We start from the raw sequence: 24,791 nt of genomic DNA, 5'->3' as shown, positions 1-24,791 counted from the left end.
AAGATGTACTTTCAGATAAAGAGTCTTTGGCAATTGCTATTCGTAGTAGAGAAGGTTTCTTGTAATTATCGAAAGAAACAAGTTCAGTCTTGGCAGCATTGAATGTGACCATATATATATATATATATATATATATATATATATATATATATATATATACATATATATATGTACATATACATATATATACACATATACATATATACATATGTACATATACATATATACATATGTACATATACATATATATACATATACATATATACATACATATATATACATATATATACATACATATATATATACATATATATACATATATATATACACATACATATATATACACATATATACATATATATATATACACATACATATATATACATATATACACATATATATATATGCATATATATATACATATATATATATACATATATATACATATATATGTGCATATACATACATATACATATATATATACATATACATATATATATGCATATATATATATACATATACATATATATATGCATATATATACACATACATATATATATATTTATATATATACACATATATATATATACACACACACACACACACATATATATATATATATATATATGTATGTATGTATATAAAGGCTTCTGTGTAAGACAAGAGAACTTATCAGGAATCTTAAAGTGCACTCATAATCTGAGAGAGCTATGAGGAACAAACCGCTACAACTTTCAAAATATTTATTTTGATGAAATTTATATCATAAAATAAATTGAAATTCGTCTGGAAAGACAATGGAAGCGAACAAGAATAACTACGCAACGTTCTCTGTTCCGAATAGCTACATTCCCTTACCCCCAAATGATTTTAGAAATAGTTCAACTACTTGCGACTACATTAGGAATCGAAACGGGAAGAGAAAACAGTAAAACAAAAAAAAGTATTATGGTGTCATAAACGTAGTAAAAAAGTTCATAGCATTTATCATCATTGAGTCCCGAGCAACGTCGGGTTTTCTTCCGAGTATTAATATTTTTCTATGCATACGATTCATTCCTAAACTAATTAACTGTTTAATATGTATTTTGAGGCACAAATAATAAGCGTAAGTGTGGGTAATGTGAAGTATACTTAGTTTAATTTTGTTTTGTGTAAAAAGTTCCAAAATTAACCGCCGAAGACAATCGAAGTATTTTCAAATTTCTAAGTACAAACTAACATTGATAATAAGGAGATAATTCCCTTAAAACGTCAACTATATTCTTTTTTTCATTATTATTAAATTTAAACCACATGCATAAAATGTTCAGAGGAGGAAAATAGAAGAGGTCAAGAATCTCCAGGTAATCATCCAACGTAAGAGGTTTTTGACGCAGGGGGGGGGGCTAAACTTTCTTTAAAATTTCAAATATATCCGATTTTGATTATATATGTGTCATATATATATATATATATATATATATATATATATATATATGCCCATCTCAATATTTTCAAACTCTATCTCTACTGAAATTAAAATCGCAGAGCGACACTAGGTGCCTCAAATGATTGGATTTTGTATGGATCGCTTTTTATGGGTATTTAGCCGGTTAAAATAGTTTTTAAAAGATCAAGAATGGGTCAAAATTCAAAAAAAAATCGTTATACATTTTATCTTAGTTTATTTTTTATCCGTTCATATGAGTGCCACGTTTGGACAGTGGTGCTACAATTTCGCTCTCGGATTCGATTCTAGCTAACGGTACCCAAATATTTTTTTTTTCATATTTGAAATCACAACTCTATATATATATACAAAATTTCGACGAATTTAAATTTCATATTTAAGCGTATTTTACGATCGGGCAAAGCAGGGCGTCCCTCACCCCGCTAGTATGTGTATAAATTACGCCTATGTGATCGGAAAATTAATAAAAGGTTAACCTGTTAAGATGCAATTTCGAGTTAAATCTCCGTTTGAAGGCACAATTTTTTTACAGGAAGTATTATTTTTAAATCGCGGTTGCTTTCAAATTTTCTATTAAAAAAAAGTGCAAAATGTGTTTTTCTATATTTATTTTTAACACAAATAACTCTTTTTTTTTTTGCAGGCGAAAACTTTTTAAACCATAATGCAAAATCTATTTTTTAACCCTTATATCACAAATAATGTTTTCATAAAAAAAGTTAATGATCATTTTTTTACATGTATTCAAGAGAAAGGAAATTTGTTTTACGTAAGTTCTTAACCTAAATACTACTTTATTTTACCGACAAAGAATACAAAGGAAAGAATAAATAGTTGACTTTTTACTGTTTTTAATAATACGACAAAATTTGTATTACGTTCATGCACAACTCAAATATTATTTGCAGGCAAAGAAATTATACTTAAGTCATGTAAATTATTAATAAAAATAAAAATATTCCCGGGCAGCGCCGGGTAGAGACAGCTTGTAAATTAAAAAAAATAAAAAACATTACAGTTTTTTTTAATTTTTGAGATGAGGATTGGTTATTCGTATTATTTGGATTCATCGGACTACTGTTCTCATCTTGAGTGCTATTTTCACAACGTGTTGGTTGATGAAACCTCCGACCTTCTTCAGGTGTATCTTGTCGAACTTGAGAATATTTCTGTTAAACTCGGGAATTTGGATGCAATTTGGAAACCTTTATTTAATTCACGGGAGTAGCATGTTCTTGTTGCGTCAGCCATAACTGGATAGAGTCCTAAATAATTCGGAATTGTATTTTTCGATCGCCCACACTGATACTTGAATCTTCAACCTACAAGTGAATATCATTTTTATAATTATTACATCTGAAGTAGCTCGGAGGTTACATCGACCGAAACGTTGCGAAAATCAAACAGTCAAGATGAGAACAGTATTCCGATGAATCGAAATAATAAAAAAACATTCTCTCTCTCTCTCTCTCTCTCTCTCTCTCTCTCTCTCTCTCTCTCTCTCTCGCTTACCATAATATATCCTGTATGAAATGGTCCACGCATATTTCTCTAGTTGTTCATAATCCGGTATTTTGACGATGTACCAATCATATGGACGACTGGCAATAGCCTTCTCGCCGGCTAGATCAACTTCTCCAATGGCAACAACGAATATTCTCACATCTTCTTTCTTCAGGAGATCAGCTTCCTTTTTCGCCCATGCCGGGTTCACCGATTTCCCATTTGCAATTAGAACTGCGATGTTGCTTATATGCGGCCGGGCTCCCAGCATTACGTTAAAGGAGATTTCCCGTGCGTATTCCAGAGCCCTGTTGGTAAATTGTTTACCCATTACGTAGGGGATTCTGTCAATGGCCCTCAACACCTGACGGAGGTTTCGATAGGTGTTCAGATTGAAGTCATCCCTGACCCAAGTGCTGTATGATATAGCGCCGACTCTCACGTGGCTCGGCGCCACGCGGAAATAACCGATCACAGATTTGATGAAGTTTTTAATTTTCCTGAATTGTTTCTCTCCGATTTTAATCGACGTGTCAATGATAAAAACGATGTCCATCTCGGCTTTTTCGTATCCTGTTAGTAAAAGAGAAAGAAAAAATGGATGCGTTAAAATTACAATTTAACTTGCATATCATCGAGACTGGCTTCAAAACGAAGAGGCTTGAGAGGCTTAAAGAACTGTAGAAATTAAATTAATTTAAATTAACTCTATAATTCATAATAATGACCCCTTAACATTTATTGTTTGGGGTTCAAATCAAGTTATTAAGTTAGATCCATGTCCAAGGAACCTATATCTAAAATTTCAATTGTTTATACTAAAAATTGGCGGAAGAGTTTGGTAGAGTCTTCAAAGGTCTTTTGAACTTTGACCCCTTAAACGGCCAAATTTCTGGCCGAAAACGGGTTACAAAGATTTTCCCAAATCTCAGTACCCAGTATATCAAATGTCGAGTCTGTAGACTGAAAATTGACAGTTATTGTGTAGGGAAATGTACACAGACATACACACTTTCACTTTTATATATATATATATATATATATATATAATATATCATAATTATATTATTCATAAACTGTTTTATATACACACCTTTTAGTTTCCATTCTTTCTCGACTACAAAGGAAAGAAAAAATATATATTTATATATAATGTCGCACATCAAATATAATAATAATAATAACAATAATAAATAATAATAAAATATGTAGTTTTTAAAAACCAAATCATAGAATATTATTATAATTGTTTAGAAAGTGGTTATATTTTACAAAATTTTTTTTTTTTTTTACAAATAGAAATATAAAGAAAATAAATTGCTACAATGCAAATTCACGCGCAAATTGTTAGTTAAAAATATATTTCTTTAAGAATACATACCAATATAGGTGTCTTCTTGTTCATATTCTGCGGGAATATAAAATTACAAGAGTTAAGAAGTGGATACAAATTTACAAAAATGTATAATCAGAAGTACCATGCGTAATTTAATATGAACATCTTTATGTGGAATTTGTTTACACATTAATAACAATTCAGAATTTATATTTTCTAAATAAGAAGTTTTTAGTTTGTAAACATTAAAATAAGTTACATCTAACTGATATCAATTATTTTTACATGGTAGTCATCACTTATCAAGGCCCGGAAGTAACTCGGGGATAAGGCTTATTGCGTGTACAGTAAGCAATGAGATAATATCGTAGTAATCGTTAATAATGGAGATTTGATAGCGTGTCTTAATTAAGGGGCGGTTTATCAGGAATTTGTTTATGTTGGACTTGAAGACATCCAGATTGTAGTCAGGTGGGAAGCAGGCAGACGGAACAGAGTTCCACATGCGTGAACTTCTAAGAAAGAAGTTTTGTTCATTGAATCTACGTTTTGATTTAGTCACAGATAAAGAGTGGGGAAAATGTTTGACAGTGGTTTCAGCTAGACAGGTGTTTTTTGTGAAAAGTTGGCGATGTGGGGACCAGGGATTGGAGGTCAGATTTCATTTGTTAAACTACAATGTATTTACTTCATCTAGACAGTGCCTCTGTTGGTGTTTAATTTGAATATGCATTCATATTTGTGGGGATTTGTGAATAAAAATAACACTCCTATCCTGATATTGACTTGTTGGCTATTACATACAAATTGTACAAAAGCGTCTCTGCGCATCGGCTGTACGCACTCTTTCGGTTAAAAAAAAACGAATTGGTAAAAATTAATCTGACCAATAGAAAACAGACGCGCTTAAAATGAGATATAATGAGTAAGTATGTTGTAAAAGCCGGTTGGGAGAGATAAATAGTCGCCTTTTTGTGAACCAATGAGAGAAAAAAAGGAACCAGAGACAGAGTGCCAAGCGAGAAAAAAAAATCCGCTTTTGAAGTTAAAACCGACAACACTTCTCTGCTAAAGATTACTACAAACTAACCAAAACCTGAAGAGAATATATTCCCCCGGCAAGAGGAAAACATTCGTCTTTCAATTCCTTCCTTTCTCTTTCCTTCCAAGCATAAAACCGAACTTTTTAGTATTTTAACATTAGTTTAAATTTAAACCAAACTTTTGTTGTGCATAAAAGCTATTTCAACCTTAAATGTTTCTTGATGGCCTTGTTTCGCATATGGTGCTGTTACAGCATGTGTTATTACATTAAAAAAAACTCATAGATTCATCTAAAAATTGTAGAAATATTTTGTGAAAAAAAAATTTACTACTGATTTTTTTTTTTACAAGACAAATATCTTATTCGTCTAAAAATTGTTGAAATATTTCAGAAATAAAATTTTAATATTGAAATTTTTAATTTGAATATAAAAATTCGACTCGTCTGAAAAAGCTGTTTAAGTATGTGAATGCTGAAATTTGACTGCAAAGCTGGGAAATTGAGATGGCAGGCTCTAAGAAAGCATAAGACTTCTTACCAAGAAAATTAGATAATAGAATTGATGATGTTGATGTTCACGACGACGACGACGACGACGACGACACGGCTCAAGTGTGAAATGCCATTTTCATTGGACGGCCCAAGAAAACTTAGGTGTAAACTATCAATAAGGATCTTAGGTAATGGAATTTGAAAAGTATCAATCCTCAGGAATGCGAAGCTGGGAGAGTGAGATTTCAGAAAACATAAGAACTCCGACCAAGGGAAATAAGAGGATAAAACGGAGAAGATGATGATTATGACGATGATAACGGTGGCGATGACAATGATTGACAACGACGACGATGATGACGATGATGATGATGATGATGATGACGACGACGACAAGGAGAATGAAGACGAATTTAGAATTAATAGAATGTGATAGATATTGGTAAACCATGAATCTAGATTAGTTAGGTTGATAAAAAAAGGCAATTTTCTGCGAGCAGCGTGAATCGTGGGACTAGCGTCTTAATCATGTGTCATGCAGTTGAGTTATTGAAAACATTACAAAGAATATCCAATTTTCCATCTAAGCAGCAGAGCTTGTAATAAAATCTAAATAAATCACAAAACAGACACACAATAAGCATTGTCCGCATGTTATCGTGTATACATCCATTAGAATCTCGGATAGAAAAAACATCTCTACGGAAAAAAAGGAAATGGTGAATTCTATTTCAACGTGTTTTTTTTTTTTTCATAAATAGTTCTGTTTTTTTTGTTTTTTTTTTTAGATTTCCTTTCTCGAGTTCATTGTTATAACTTCCAGTAACTGCGGATTCTTTGTGAATATCATGTCTCAAAGCCGCAATACTGTCCCTGCATTTCTTTGCATTATGACAAAATCGTCCAGTAGTATATATTTTTTATAAACTTTTAAATGGTTACATTCTGGATATGATTCAGCAAGGTGTACCAGTAATTAACCTTAGGGGCTTCATGTGCTATCCCATCCATCTTGCAGACCACATTTTACACGATCATATAAACACATGGCTAGTATCCTGCATTGAGGGAACTTTAACAACTTAGAAGCGCTTTGTAACGTTATTCAATACGTTAGAGCCTCAGTCGCCATATAGACAAAAAATAGAAAAAAAAACTTTCTCGCATTTTAACGACATTTATTTCTTCATTCTCCCACCACGCATGACTTCTCCTTACGGCTCTGACGTAATCGTTCTCTTGGGCGTACTCTCTCCATTGTATAGTCTTCTTTTTTTTTTTTTACTGTGACGCCATTTCGCTCACGGCTCGATATTAACTGTCCGCGCTATGTTACCGCTTAAAGACGAGTAATTTTTGTCCATAGAAAAAACTAAATAATCCGAATGTCAAGCAATTGAGTTTTTCACAACAATATCAACTTATTATAGAATAGCATCTAATAACTGATAATGTATAAATATTCACTACATTATCAACAAATACCGTACTGTATACCGATACTCCATGGCTGACTGGGATAGCTTCCGTACATTCATATCTGATCTACCTCTGCATTCCATGTTTAAAAAGGATGTGTCCTCTACAGTATCATACCTGACCGAATGGTTAATTGTAGGCATAGACCGATTCATACCATCTAAAAAATTCCAACAAAAACCTAACAGCCAGCCATGGTTCTCCCCAGAATGTGCTGCTGCCATTGCGCACAGAAATCACTTTTTCCATAGCTATCAACGTAATAGATGCACTGAGACAAAAGCTGCTTTCAGGAACGCCAGCAACCACTGTAAAAGAGTAATAAATAATGCAAGAGAGCTATATGATCAGTCTGTAAAATCCAAAGTAGCTGATCAGCGGCTTGGTTCCCACCAGTTTTTGGCAAATAAAAAATAGGATCCTGAACAGAAGTGTGCGTTCTATCCCAACAATTATCAATGGACCAGAGGTCATCTCGTCAGCATCAGACAAGGGCAAATTATTTGCCACGAACTTTGTAGCTAATTATACCCTATGCGACGAAGGCCATCAACTCCCCATATTTCCTCCTATAACACAGAACACGCTAGGTAACATACAAATATATGTGCATGAGGTCGCCAAGCTAATCAAGAACCTTAATTCCAGTAAAGCAAATTGTTTAAGCGTTGCCTTAAGGAGAAGTGGTTTCCAACAACGTAGAAAACCTCGTCAGTATGCGCTGTATTTAAGAATTCAGTCGTATCCCTCTCAGTACAGACCAATAAGTCTCCTGTGTGGCATGAGTAAGTTGCTGGAATCCATATTAAATAGAGAAATAGTCAACCACCTCGGCAAAAATAACCTTCTTAGTGACACGCAATATGGTTTCCGTTCTGCAAGATCTACAGCAGGTGTGCTAACGGTTATATCTCATAGGATTAGCGAATCTCTTGACAAAGGCTTCCTTTCTAGGGCAATTGCTCTTGACATATCAAAGGCCTTCAACAAGGTATGGCATGAAGGCCTACTTCATAAGATTTCCATCTACGGTATAACTGGAAATGTTTTCTCAATCATTAAATCATTTCTCTCTGATAGGCTCATAAGAGTAGTGGTCGATGGACAAAAATCAGAGGCCTTCAGTCTTAATGCTAGAGTCCCTCAGGGGTCCATCCTAGGCCCAACTCTCTTCCTGATCTACATCAATGTCTCTCAAAACACATACTTACATTATTCGTTGCCATCTATGCTGATGACACGACCATCTATAGCAACACATCAAAGGCCATAAATGACAAAGTTCTCTCTGATTCTCTCTCCTCTGATCTCGAGTGCGTGGTTCAGTGGGGGGAGACGTGGCTGGTTACCTTTAATGCATCTAAAACCAAACTCATATCTTTACATCATCAACGCTCTGATCCCCACCTGGCATCAATTGAAATGGATGGCTCTCGTCTAGGAGAAGCCCCATGTTTTGACAAGCTTCTGGGCTTGACCTTTACTCCTGATCTTAAATGGAACACGTACATCAAGTCTGTTGCCAAGGTCGCTGGAAAGATGGTGGTATCCTTCTACCGTTCCAGAAGATATATCACTACTGTTGCAATTCATATAAAAGCCAAGTACGTCCAAAGATGTAATACTGCTGCACTATCTGGACAGAAGCTGCTAAAAACAGCCTTGACATAGTACAAAATAGACTTCGTGGCTTATTGGGGGATGCCGTTTTCTCTTTCCTGCAACCTCTCTCCCACATAAGAGACGTTGCGAGCCTATCTTTGTTTTATCTTTATTTCCATGGCAGGTGCTCGTCTGAGCTCCAATCTCTGCCCCCTGCGAATCTTTTACGAAAAACACCCGTCTAGCTGAAACTACTGTCAAACATTTTCCCCACTCTTTATCTGTGCCTTAATCAAAACGTAGATTCCATGAATAAAGCTTATTTCTTAGAAGTGCACGCCTGTGGAACTCTGTTTCGTCTGCCTGCTTCCCACCTGACAACAACCTGGATGTCTTAAAGTCCAACGTAAACAAATTCCTGAAGAACCGCCCCCTTTAGTAGACACTTTATTAAATCTCCACACTAACCTACTGTACATGCAATAGCCCTTATCCCTGAGTGGCTTCTGGGCCTTGATATGTGGTAACCACCTTGTAAAAAATGATGATTATTAAAATCATAAAATATGAAAACAGTTCGACAAAACCTTCCCTTATAAGAGGCAAAATATTTTATGTACTAATGAAGCACTGCTCATTAAGTCACAAAGGCCTTTCAAGAACAAGGGTAAATAAGCTTGTCAAGTGGACGATGAAACAATGCGCTGGAATATGTAACAATGGTTGAAACTGTGCTGATTTTAATATTGAGTATGTAGGCTCAAAATATCATTTTAACTTTGGACTTGTAAACGGTTATTTTATAGTCAGCCGGGAAGCAACCCTGTGGTATTGTGTTTTACACCCAGGTAGATTCTGAAAAAAAAACTTTGCTCATGGAATATTTGTTTAGTTTTTGTTATACAGAGCAAAAAAAAATTATTTACAGTAGGTAGATGAGTTTTTTGTGTGTGTGTGTGTGTGCGCGCGCGTATGTGTGTGTATGCGCGCATATGTGTGTGTGTGTGTGTGTGTATGAATGTGTAACACGGGAAGGGGAACATAAATCGGAGAGAAGTCGAGTACGTGTCATGACAATAAAGATGGCGTAGAGAAAGAGTAGACAAATTTAATATTAACTAGTGATAAAAACAAAAGCATAGTATAGATGAATATAAATCCAATAAAGACACAATTCTTCATTGGATAATTCAATAGATAATACATTTATCAGTTCAGATTCATATGAAAATAAACGTTTACAAACCTACGTAATCCAGTGCCATTTTGTAATCTATAAACAAAGAAAAAAAAGTAGGTTATTTATATATTAAATGTAGTAACAATAAACAATATATTATGCCAATATTCGGACACCACATCTAAAATCCGTGTATATATATCTAAGTCAAGATATATATACATATATACACTTGTGCCCGATATTATTCATACCCCTCGGATCTTTGAGATTTCTATAAGAATATTGCTCAAACCAGAAGGTAGACAATATTAAAGGGATTTCAAACAATAAATCAAGCATAAGCATTTAATTTAAACTCAATAAATAAATAAATTATGCAAGTTTGAAACATTATACAAAGAAAAACAATAATGGCACTAGTTCAAAATTATTCATACCTCTCTTACTAATAGTCAATAGCATGCCCTTTATTCTTAATAACTACCTGTAACCGTTTTGGATATTTATCCACAAGGTTTTTACAAGCATCAATACTGATTTTTGACCATTCTTCAATGCAGTTCTCCAAATCCCTCAAATTTCTAGGTTTCCGCTTTTTAACCTCAGTTTTCAATATGTGCCAGAGGTTTTCGATAGGGTTCAGGTCGGGACTCTGGCTAGGCCATTCCAAAACATTAATTTGATTATCCTCAAACCATTTCTTGAGTATTTTGGCAGTATGTTTTGGATCATTATCCTGTTGAAGGACCTAGTTTGGTCCTAAATGGAGCTTCTCCGCATCCTGTCTAATGTTTTTCTGGAGTATCTCCAAATATTGCTCCTTCTTCATGGTTCCATCTATCTTGACCAAACTACCTGGACCACTAGTCGAAAAGGAGCCCCAAAACATTAGGCTACTACCACCATGTTTCACCGTGGGTATGGTGTTCTTTGGGTTGTAAGCTTCTCCTTTCTTCCTCCAAACGTAAGAAGCATCCATATGGCCAAACAATTCAATTTTTGTTTCGTCAGTCCACAAAATACTTGAGAAAACGGCTCTGGAGAATTCACATGGGTCCTAGCAAACTTTAGACGTGCTGCAAGGTGTTTTCCGGTGTGCAATGGAGTCCTTCTTGGTCTTCCTTTTAGACCATTTTCATGCAGAGTCCTTTGCAATGTTTGCCTTGATATTTTTATGCCAGAAGACTCCAGATTTTCTAAAATGTCCTTAGTAGTGGTGGTTGGATTTGCATTAACACTTCTTACAATATTCCTGGTGGCTCTAGCAGACAGTTTCCTTTTCCTTTCTCTACCAATCAAGTTGTTTGTTGTGTGGTGGCTCTGGAATTTTTTGATGATGCTCTGTACTGTTGCTGTAGGGACCTCAAATTTCTTGGAAATTGACTTGTAACCTAAACCATCCTTATGTGAATTCACAATTTTAGTCCTAAGATCATTACTAAGCTCTTTTTTCTTCCCCATTCTAATAATTTTTATTCTTTTATTGGTTTTCAGTTGATATCATTTTAATTTCTGAAAATGCAAAAAACGAAATGAAATTAATCAAAGGTTGTATAAAAGCATTCAAAATAAGAATCAAATAGGAAACAAACAGTCAGAAACTCAATTAATACTGAAAAAATAAGGGGCTATGATTATTTTTGAACATTGCATATTTTATAAATAGCTGTATATTTCTTTTATTACAAGTATCCCGAGATTTTAAAATGACGAAAATGATCAGAAGAGGTTTATTAAGAATATGTATCAATATGGACGTAAACAATAAATTCTTACAAAGTTACACCTAATAAACTCAATTTTCAAGGGGGGGTATGAATAATATCGGGCACAAGTGTATGTCGAAAACAAGTTTTTTACTCACGAGTCTCAGGGGTAGGGGCAAATTGCTAGCGGTGATAGAAAAGTGTTATGGGGTCATACCAAAAATTAGCAGGTACAGACACATAGGACGAGGCTGCGATTCGTGAGAATCAGAATTGGCGAGAGTTGGCGAGATCACGTTTTTTCTGGGGCGTGATTTGGACAGAGAGTTGGCAGTTCGTTCTAAGGAGCGAGAGAACGACAACGCGTTTTAAAGATGTAGCCCAGTGTATGGCAAGACTGCTCCCAATAGATGTAAAGAAGAGAACTTGGTGGTGTGTTTTCGAATCGCTGTGGCAAAGTTCAAAGCAACAACAAAAATTCAGTAGATTCGGCCTTGTCATTATTGTGTGTTATGAAAGATTAACTTGCATGGAAGAATCAATTCCGCAATGAAAAATTAACCAAGTCAAACAGTCAACATTGAAAGAGAAGAAGAAAAGGCAGCAAAGTAATGTATGTCACACCCCGCATATATATAATGAGCATTTACTTAGTAAGATCATCCTTTTGAATCTTTATAAATGACGATATACTGATGAGAGAAAGTGGGTTCCTTCTCGCACAGATTTCGCTATCAAAGATGATTGAATACCATAAACCATTACTTTCTCTCTCTCTCTCTCTCTCTCTCTCTCTCTCTCTCTCTCTCTCTCTCTCTCTCTCTCTCTCACGTTTACATTATCTATTTTTCTATCTAAATAAAACAGTAGATGTACGTGTATGTCTGAAAATATTTAACCGATAAACCCTTACACTGCTGGTCACATAACTCTGAAATAAACAGGATATAGTAATCATACTCCAAGGATTGTTTATAAGGAGTAAAGTTTTTTTTTTGGGGTGGATGAATAACGCGTACAGGAATATGCCGGCCAGTTGATATGCAAAATGTTCATTTCGACTTGCCGACATATTTTTATTACTATAGCGCATGCACAAATTCACTCATTGCTTAAAGGGGTTTCATTTTTAAGCTTTCTTATCTGTCTATCAATAGCTCAAACGATAGTGAAAGCGGCTGCCGCGCTAAAAGTTTTGGTTTCGATTCTAGATGATGAAAGTCAAATTAATTTTGATTCTGTTGAAATCGGTACTATATATAAAACTTTGCAAATAAATATTGCACAACTTGAAACTGGTGATAAAATAAACATATTCTCGAAGACTTGACAATGTCTTTAAATTGTATATTTTTAATCTGACAGAAATAAATTTCGCTTTCGACGTTTCACAATAAATTTAAAGACTTCTTTCGAAATAATAAAACAATGAATTATTCATAGCTTCCAAACGAATCGTTGATTATTTACCTACAAAATTGATCACAGATTAATATTTATATCTTTCAAATCACAGCAAGAAAATAGCATTCTATTGATTACATGTCGAGCCATACGTTCTAAACTGTAAGCATTTTCTATATCAATAAAACAGTACGTGTGTGTGTATTTAATCGATAAACTTTTAAACTGCTGGTCAAATAACACTAAACAGGAAATAGTAATCATAAAGGATGGTTTATAACGATTTACATCTTTGTTTGGATGGATCAACAACGCACTTAGAAGAATATTGGCAAGTTGAAATGCAATATGTTCATCTTGCCGATATATATATATATATATTTTTTTAGACAGTGATCACCACTTATCAAGGCCCGGAAGCCACTCAGGGATAAGGATCATTGCAAGTACATTACGTTAGTGTGGAGATTTGATGAAGGGGGCGGTTCATTAGGAATTTGTTAACATTGGACTTGAAGACATCCAAGTTGTAGTCCGGTGGGAAGCAGGCAGACGGAACAGAGTTCCACAGGCGTGCAGTTCTAAGAAAGAAGCTTTGTTCATGGAATCCGCGTTTTGATTTAGGCACAGATATAGAGTGGGGGAAATTTTTCACAGTGGATTCAGCTAGACGGGTGTGAAAGATTGGCGAGGGGGGACCAGAGATTGGAGTTCAGACGAGCACCTTCCATGGAAATAACGATAAAACAAGGATAGGCTCGCAACGTCTCTTCTGTAGGAGAGAGGTTGCAGGGTAGAGAAAAGGGCATCGCCCACTAAGCCACGAAGTCTATTTTGTACTCTGTAAAGGCAGGAGAGGCTGTTTTTAGCAGCTCGTGCCCAGTTTTCTTTTCAATCATAGGTAGCAGTCATTTAAGTTAAAAACTTGTTTTGCCTATCTGTCGGGTTTGCTGAAACGGTAGAGAAGGTGACAGGAACGCTAAGTATTTTTGATTTCTATTCCAGCTTTTGGTATGTAAGTTTGTTTGTTTTTTAACTTTTGAAATTATTGCTATATACCGATATAACATTTAATAGAGAATTGGCTTTTAATAATAAATATGAAATCTGCATGAATTAAAATAAATTTCGCCGTATTTTACAATTGGCCATAGCCGGGCGACCCTCGATAGTAATTGAAATAAATGAGCATCTATCGAAAAATAGTTTTAGCCTTTAACTCCTTTCAACCATCAGGCAATATATTTCATATTGATATATTCAAGGATTATATATATATATATATATATATATATATATATATATATATATATATATATATATATATATATATATATATTGTATTTTGTGTATACTCATCTTCAGCCAATCCTCATCTAATAGATAGATGAGTATTGGCTGAAGAGATCTTGATATGGATATCTTAAACGGTCCCAATTATCGGACTTGAAACTGACGGTACCAATGACCTGTCTCATCTAACAACTTTCTGTACACAAAATACAAAATATAAATGCGCTCTTATTTTCGGATTTTCCTTTTAATTGAGCACTCTGCTGGATTTCTTTTTCTAAAAAATCTAATCATATATATATATATATATATATATATATATATATATATATATATATACATTTCAGAATAATGTAATGCAATAAACCTACTGGTATGCAAATCCAGTGAGTATCGGTCTTACAAAATAATATTGGATGTAATATCTTATAAAGACAATCCGAGCTAAATGAAAATTGCTCAATATACCACATAGAGCAAATAAATCATAATTTAGGAATTTAAATTTCATGATTTTAAATACTAAACAATTTCAAATCTAGAATTTTTATTATATGCAAAACATATAGGAAATATACTGATCAAAATGTATTCTTTGTTTTGCATATAATAAAAATTCTATGATTGAAATTTAATCGTTTCAAATCATAAAATTTAAATTACTAAATTGTGGTCGAGTGGGAGAACTGCCGATTATCAACACGACGGTTCTAGGTTCAATCCTGGGCTTGGGAGAGATGCTAATCTAGCGGCATTGATGAGTATGGACTGTATGTCGATGACTACAAATATATTTTAAGCCCCTCCCCTTTGGATAGAGCAGTCGTAAATAATCTCATCCGCTACTTAATTTTCTGAAAAATGCGAAGCTCTTTGTTTGTTTGTTTACAAACAGGCTGTTTGAGTACTGTAAATGTAGTGGCGGATGTCTATTTAAATAGACATTCCGACGAGTTATTTGCGGGCATCGCTTCCGAGGTCGAGTGGGAGAACAGTCGACTGTCAACACGACGGTTCTAGGTTCAATCCTTGGCTTGGGAGAGATAGTAGTCTAGCGGCACTGATGCGTTGTGATACAACGAAACGGGACTGCATGTCGATGACTACAAATATATTATATATATTATTTTATTCAAGTTAGGTAAACAAGATTACCATTAGTCGTGACAATAAACTTACTGTTTTAGTCTAAAAGACTTCATTAAGTAACAAAAACAACCTCTTATTTCAGTCGAGGCATGATCTTAAAAGAATCTAGCATATTTGTGTTTGTATGTGTGTATAAAATGTTATTATATATATGCATGTTTATAAAATTTTATTATATATGTGTGTGCATACATGTATGCAACTTGGGGTCAATTAGAACAATAAAAATGAATTATTTGCTTAACTATAACCTAATCCCAAAACCAACGAATGTTTTTCCGGGTATTTTAGGGGACTAAAATACATATACATAATCTTAAAGTAAACCCAACCTTAACTGAGTCCACTTCAGCACATTAATAAATATTTAAGCTTATGTCTATAACGAAAATAGCAATGCAAACATAACCGAAGGTGAATTTCTAGATTGTGCACTGTGGCAAATACACGTTTAACAATGTAGCAGATGATTGTGGAGATGGCATACTGTGTCTGACGTGGCATAGTGTTAAGTACAGGTCTTGCTTCGTAATTTTCCCCTTCGTATTTACTTAACGACTACATACATATTTATTATTAGTTATTCGTTCAAGTAATCTGACTGATTTCTAATATATATATAGTAAGTTATAAAATATATATGGCGATTAAGCAACACTGAATATTCCGCGTTTCATCCACTCTAGGACTCTTCAGCCTGAAGAGTTCTAGAGTGGATGAAACGCGGAATATTCAGTGTAGCTTAATTGCCATATATATTTTATAATTTACTAACTAGCTCTACCTATGTATTGAGCACTTTTGAAGTAAATACTTAAAGTTTATGCATAAATTTATACTTTCGTATATTAATTTTATGTGAGTTAATGAAGTATATATATATATATATATATATATATATATATATATATATATATATATATATATTCTTAAAAAAGATTTCTACCTCAACAGAAAAATATTCAACAAAATATTTACCCGGAAGATTATTTTACCAAAACTATTAAACTATAAAAAAAAGAAAGAAGCTAGAATAAAAAAAAACACTATTTTATTTACACTCAATCAGATGCATTAATAAAAATATAATTGGCATTTTGTTGCACTTTTTAAGATTTTAAATATTTATAAATTTTCTCATTATAAAAAACGATTATTATATTGATTATAATTTTTGACGGAAGAAATAAAATTAATTACATATAAAACATTAGAAGAAAAATGCAAAATTATCCAATTGTATCAATATATTAAGGCAAATTATGTAAATATATGTTGTAAAAAATGATTATTTAGTAAATTGATCTGAAATTCATTTGATTTTAAAAGAAAAAACATGAATTGAAAAATTTTCAACCAATAAATTATCAATACATTTTGTCATTATAAAAAAGGATGATTGAATTAGAAAAAATTTATTTTATTTATGCGCATTCGACATAATTAATGTATACTATTTAATTTTAATGAAATAAAACATGGTCTGCCATTATAATTATTAATATAAAACGATAATCGTTTTTATAACAATATATTTATAATTTGTTTTTTAGCAATATTGTTTTTTTTTCTTTTGCAAATAAAAATTAATCTAATAATCCTAGTTTTATGACGACAACATTTTTTGATAATTTAATGATTTTTGATTTTACTCACGATTTAAAATTAGCATTATATATATATATATGTATATATATATATAAAATGCTAATATATATATATATATATATATATATATATACAAAATATGTTTTAAACTCTTTTTCAAAGTGTTTTAACATGTTTTATGGACTACTTCTTCTTAATATTTATATATATATATATATATATATATATATATGTTATGCGCACGTGTGAAAATATTTAAGAAGTTTAAAAAGCAATGTTTATATGGTAATATAAATTTATATATATATATATATATATATATATATACATATATATATATATATATATATATATATATATAGGTAATGAACGAATGATAAAAGTCTATATTCAAAACTGTTGCCATATCTGGGCAGGAGCTGCCAAAAACAGCCTATCATGCCTTGACAGAGTACAAAATAGACTTCGTGGTTTAGTGGGGGATGCCCTTTTCTCTACCCTGCAACCCCTCTCCCACAGAAGAGACGTTGCGAGCCTATCCTTGTTTTATCGTTATTTTCATGGCAGGTACTCGTCTGAACTCCAATCCCTGGTCCCCCCTCGCCAATCTTTCACGAAAAACACCCGTCTAGCTGAATCCACTGTGAAAAATTTCCCCCACTCTATATCTGTGCCTAAATCAAAACGCGGATTCTATGAACAAAGCTTCTTTCTTAGAACTGCACGCCTGTGGAACTCTGTTCCGTCTGCCTGCTTCCCTCCGGACTACAACCTGGATGTCTTCAAGTCTAATGTAAACAAATTCCTAATGAACCGCCCCCTTAAGTAAACACTTCATCAAATCTCCACACTAACGTAATGTACTTGCAATAACCCTTATCCCTGAGTGGCTTCCGGGTCTTGATAAGTGGTGATCACTGTGTAAAAAAAAAAAAAAATTTCATGATGTTGACCATTTTACAATTTATTCCTTTAATTCAGTTGACATTTACAATTCTTTACAGTATCTGTTCCGTAGCACAAAATCAATCACTTCATTATATTATCAATCAATGAATCTATTTTGCCCTTACCACATCAGAAGGAATGACAATAATCAATCTGTCAAAAGGGGATAAAAAGCGTTTTGACATTATTGACAATCTGAAAATTCGAAAGAGAAGCTGTAAATACCTTATAATATGTTTACATTACGCCATTTTGAAATTTATAAGGAATTTAAATTGTTATTCATTCATTATATTGCTCTGTGATTAAATTGAGCTTCTTAAATATAGGATCAGTATATATATATAAGGAAATAAAGTATAATTCCACAGAAATATATACACATATATATATATGTATGTATATATATATATATGTGTGTGTGTGTGTGTGTGTGTGTGTGTGTGTGTGTGTGTGTGTGTGTGTGTGTGTGTACATATATATATATATATCACCTCACACACAGTAATATGAATAAGTTACAAACCTTTTATTACCCAGTCTCGGTCCATGCCTGAAACACACAAATATAAAATAGACATTTAGTAAGAAAAGAATACCTTACAAATATCTTACGTCCTATCGCACATATTTCATAGAGCATATCATATTTTATGACGTCATGTTACAAACATTAACTTTTTCCTTCTTTTGTATCTCTCACTTTCTTATTTAATGGATGATATTATCAATTTCTGTAGCCATTACTACAAGTATATTTCTCATACTTTCTTACTTCTCTCTCACTTATGTAATGGATGATGTCATCATTTTGTGACGTCATCTTAAATAGAATATGTCTTACCTATATATACCAATATATATAAATATATATATATATATATATATATCATATACATCTATATCTATCTATTTATATATATATATACATATTTATATACATCTACATATATCTATATAAATATTTATATACGTCTATATATATATTTATATACATCTATACATACATATATATATTTATATACAACTATACATATATATATATGTACATACATCTATACATATATATATATATATATTATATACATCTATATATGTCCATATATATGTATATATATATATTAATATACATCTATACATACACATAAATATGTTTATACACATCTATACATACATATATATATTTATATACATCTATTAATATATATATATTTATATACATCTATACATATATATATATATATTCATATACATATATATATATTCATATATATATACATATATATATTAATATACATCTATACATATATATATTCGTATACATCTATACATATATATTTTTATATATATCTATACATATATATATATTCATATACATCTATACATATATATATTCATATACATCTATACATATATATATATATTTATATACATCTACCCATATATATATTTGTATGCATCTATACATATATATATTTATATACATCTATACATATATATATATTTATATACATCTATACGTATATTTGTATTTATATACTTCTATACATATATATATATATTTATATACAAATATATATATATACATTTATGAATATACATATACATATACATATATATATACATATATATACATATACACATATATATATACATATATACATATATAAATGCATATATATACATATACATAGATATATGTACATATATATACATGTATATATATGCATATACATATATATACATAGACACATATACATGTACATATATATAAACGTATACATGTGAGCTTCAAAACCACTACACTAATTCTCTTTCCATATGGGAAATTGGTTGTATTCCTAAAACTGGATGTTGATGTTTAAATTTCTAAGAAATGTTCTAAAATGATGATCTAAATAATACTGTGTTTTATTTAAACGTGTACATCGTTGAATTTTTAATAAAAAAAAGTTTTTAATCCGAAAAATGTCAACGTTATTGCAAATGCATATTTCAACTAGAAACAAAGCAGCGTGTATAGATTTTAATAGATTTTTCGAAACATTTCAGTTCAGTTTTGTACTTAAATGTGTAGAATAAATATGGCAGATGATACGTGGATGGTGGTTATAACATAAAACGATGCTGTTGTTATTTTGTATGTTGTTTTTTCATTTTAAGAATGCTATATTACAAAAGCCCTACGTTCTTATCCGGAAATGATTATTGATAAATAAGTAATGTAGCGAAAATACGAAAATGAAGTCGTCTATATGAGGGGTATTAGTGGGCCATCTTTTTGTTTTGTTTTTATTTGTGGTGTCGACGAAATTTTGTTTAAATGTGTTTACAGATTGTGGTGCTAGTGCACTTACTGATCCCCGCCATTTTTTTTTTTAAATCGTATCTCCAAGTTTGATTAAAGTTTTATGATCTGTTTTTATTCAGTTGTAAGGTTATAGTATAGAATAGTTACAAAACACCCTCCCCTCCCCATGTTAAGAATGGCTTTTTAAATAATAACGTTATGATTTCAGCACGGATCAATAAGTGCACTAGTACCGAGATTGTTTTAAACAAATCTGTGGTTATTTTGTTAATATTTGATTATTTAGGTATAATTATTGGGTTTAAGGTATCTGCGAGACTGTTAACCATCACTTCCGGTCATTGTTTTGTATCGTCTTTTTAAATCTTGTAAATGAAAATAATTACGGAGAATATTTATTTTGTTATTTAGATCATAAGTTTTGTTATGCTAATATAATTTTGTATGTGATTTTATTTTTGAAAACAAATCTTTATAGAGGGTGAACCTGAAAGTGATGTCTGTATTTGTTTTATTAATTGATTAACTGTTTCTATTGGCACGTATACTTGCTGAACCTACGAGGCCTTCGTGATCGGCAGCGTGCGTTTCATTCTGTTGCAGTAATGGAACGTGTTTATTACGTCTAAAGCCTTGAGTTTGTCGTATCGAACAGTCAAAAGAATTCTAGATAACGATCTGGATTTTCAATCTGCACTCATTAATAATGGCGCAGAAATTGAACGAACGTGGCTGGAAAGATAGCACAAGGTTGGTCTTTTTTAATTTGGGGAAAACGCAGCTTACGAAAAAAGGGGGCACTTTGGATTGATGCAAAATTATTTACCTCAGTTTAGAAGGAATTCTCTTTTACTGATCGAATATAGAAAAGGATCAAAATATAGATTATAATTTGCTCCTAGCAAAAAGCTGTTCTTTAAAATGTTTCGGAAGTGACCTTTCGAGTAATGGAAACCTTGAAATATCATTTATAGCAATCGATAGCGGCCAGTGTTGAAAGGTTGCCACTTTAACAACAAATAAACAGAAAACTGTAATCTTTTAGTGAAAAAAAAAAACAGTAAAATTAATATTTCATGCATCGTGTTTCCTTTTATATTTGTCAATCTTTTAAACATGAGAAGTATTTCGGCAGCACATTGGAGTAGCTAATTTGTCTTTACAACTTTACAATGAAATAAACTCCAAATAACTTAGAACAAGAAAATGGAATGTTCGTGCATTATTCGAAAAGATGTTAGCACGTTTGTTAGCTAATACGACCGTAAACAAGTCCCAATGTTTTATCGATATACGGATTGGCGGCTATAGAAATTAAAGATAGACGTTATTAATCTGGTTAAAGAGATTATACAAGATCGATTCTGTCACCATGTTTATTTTGTGTAAAGCCTAGAGGCTACAACGTTGGACTGATTATAATCAGTCTAACAATTAGTTTAAATATCTTATTTATGTGACAATGGCCTGCACTTGAACATTTGACCATTATGACCTTTGGCATATTTACAGCATTTGAACTTAGGTTGTAAGCGAGATAGACTTTCATGATTCTTAGTTTAAATGTTATAAAAATGCTTATATTACACTGTGCTGCTGGAGAAACTGGCGGGAATACTTTCTACTTATTTTCGGGCTCATTCTGCTGCTAGTGTGGTTTACAATCATTGCTTGAACGGTTTTGTTGCGAAGTGTTGCTAAAATGATCGATATGTTGATCATTATATATGTTTTGTCACGTCTTGACATCAGAAAAAAAATGGGAAATGGGGAAATACAAAAATGAAAAAGAACATTAAGAAACTATAAAGATTCTAAAATCTTCATTAAAAAAATTTTTAAATGTGCACTGGAAAAAACACACACATACGACCAAATATTTAATAACTAAAATAAATGTCAATAATTTTACAGAATTACTCCCTTTTCAAATCAGGTGGGTAAGACATGGTAATTTTTTGGTGGGTGGAGGGCGGTTTTGTTATGGAAAACTTTAGCCCTAAGTTCGGTTTGGAGACGGGAATGATTCTATAAAACACTAAACTATTGTTTTTCGTCATTTTTAGTTCAATAATTTATAACTGGTATTTATTAATTATGACGTAACAATAAAAGAAATGTTTAAAATTTAATATTAACAAAAGTATACCAAATTGTGAATTCGAAATTAACTTTGATAGATTCTTGGTATTTCCGTCATCAATTTTGTTGGACTAATTTTGTTTTCAACTAAATGCACTTATATCAGATTCTAATGTTTGTTACACATGCCTAAATAGTTTTTTGTGTTGTTGTTGTTATTATTATTATTATTATTATTATTATTATTATTATTATTATTATTATTATTATTATTGTTGTTGTTGTTGTTGTTATCATTATTATTCGTTTTCATGTATTTTTAAGCGGGTTTGTGGTGTTTTATTTTTTAATCCAAATATTACTTATCTAGCACATTTTGTTTAGATGGATTCCATAACTTAAAAGAATATTCTATGTCACTTTGTTGAATTAAGCAATCGTAATTTATTAACACTTTGAAAGTTAATATTTTATCAACTACTTAGATAGACTGCAATCAATACTGGTACAATGAGCTCTCTATTAATACACCTTACACCGATAACATCACAATGGTTGCCGCTGTCTTTTATGAGTTGGAAACTCTTCTTTCTGAGCGTGAAACCTCTTGTGCGAAATAAAGGAATGAATATGAACCAAAGGCAAATGAAAAATCTTTTCCTCTTCTAGAAATAATATCTCATTAGACAACTATTATCGGGTTAGCTGATCCACACATTTCAGGAATCACGGATCTGTCCAGAGATTATATAATTTCATCTAAATCTCGAAATAGAGATTCATGGCAGTTATGGAACCAAGATTATGACGTGTACTTTTGTAACAGACTTTTGCTAATATATGTGTTTTCTTAATTATATCATTGTGTTTCTAGTGATTATAACTGGCCTGCAAAGTTAAAACAACAAAATAGTTGAAAAAATGGCATATCAACGCCTTTGAGGTTCAGATTTTCGAATTCATTGATAAATGTATTTGCTGAATATGCAAGTGAAAGATGAATTATACTGGCAGAGTGTGATGGAAAGTTCGATATCTTCAAGCGGAAATGTTTTAGAACACTCAGTGAAGTAACTTTGCGTGATAGGCTAAGAAACACAAATATCAGAGAGAGGCTTAATATTAAAATATCCATCAACGTTATTTGAAACAAAAAAAAAGAAATACATATTAATGTGGTTTGGACATGTTTCCAAGCTCCTAGGCTCCAGCTATGTCAATAAACCATATCAAGAAGATTTCATTTCAGAAAGATCAAGAGGATAACTAGAAAGATGTGCCGACCAAATAAGAATGGAGACTGACACGCCATTCCTGACAGATGAAAGACTTGCATAATACCATGAGAAGTGTCAGAATTCTATAGAAGTATTCCCATTTTAAATCGGAGGGGGTATGTCTTTTTTCTGGGAACGATTTTGTCAAGCTTGATTTGAAGAAAGGGATGATTCTATAAAAATACTAAACTATTGTCTTGTGTCACTTAATAAATTTTTATTCCAATAATTTATAACTGGCATTTATTAATTATAAAGTAACTCTAAAAAATGCTATCGTCTAACATTAAGAAAACTAAACCAAATTATGAATTCGAAATTGAAATAATGTGGGGCAGAAGCTCTCTTAATGGTATAAATAAGTTGAATAAATCTGTTTAGATAATGAAATTACAAGATCATGAATTGTTGCATCCTCATACTAAACCGCGTCAGTTACTCAGGTGGATAAATTCAGTTACCTTGGATCATGAATTATATGTACGGGATGATCACTGTGTGATATAAGATCGCGAATAGCTCAGAATAAACAAGCATTTATCAAACTTAACTCAATATTATGATCCAATACCATCACGCTCAAGATTAGACAACGTATGTTAGGTCTGTCTTGTTATATAGTCGCGAAAGTGGGACTACCTGCCTCAAAATGCAGAAACGCGTTAATAGCGCAGAAGTTTGGTCCGTGAGACAAACGCTAAGGTTCGCTTGGAAAGATCACATTTCTAAGGAGGAAATATGGACTAAATTTGGATGCAGCAAAGGAATGCTGATGGAAACTATCATGAAAAGACAGGTGATTTTCTTAGGACATATCTACCGTCAAAGATGCACATCTGGTATTGACTGATAGAATGCTAGGATCGGAAACGCAAGGTTGACCAAGATACATTTTGATAGACTACTTGATTAATTGGACG

At 32.1% G+C, this 24,791-nt stretch overlaps 1 protein-coding gene across 8 annotated transcripts in view; it reads right to left on the bottom strand.

The window, feature by feature from the left end:
- The window catches only part of LOC145303489 (uncharacterized), a 731,279-nt gene that overhangs the window by 110,109 nt on the left and 596,379 nt on the right, over nt 1-24,791 (bottom strand). For all 8 annotated transcript variants that reach the window (XM_080144908.1, XM_080144909.1, XM_080144911.1 and 5 more), the window contains 5 exons: nt 18,728-18,754; nt 10,157-10,183; nt 4,338-4,364; nt 4,050-4,073; nt 2,966-3,529 (listed from right to left, as the gene is read on the bottom strand). In XM_080144908.1, coding sequence (XP_080001034.1) covers nt 2,966-3,529; nt 4,050-4,073; nt 4,338-4,364; nt 10,157-10,183; nt 18,728-18,754 — 669 coding nt within the window. The remainder of the gene's footprint in view (nt 1-2,965; nt 3,530-4,049; nt 4,074-4,337; nt 4,365-10,156; nt 10,184-18,727; nt 18,755-24,791) is intronic.

The sequence above is a fragment of the Euprymna scolopes genome, chromosome 19, assembly GCF_053919585.1.
Source record: "Euprymna scolopes isolate OS-2025 chromosome 19, ASM5391958v1, whole genome shotgun sequence".
Classification (NCBI taxonomy): Eukaryota; Metazoa; Mollusca; class Cephalopoda; order Sepiida; family Sepiolidae; genus Euprymna; species Euprymna scolopes.
This window is presented reverse-complemented; position numbering and strand designations above follow the sequence as displayed.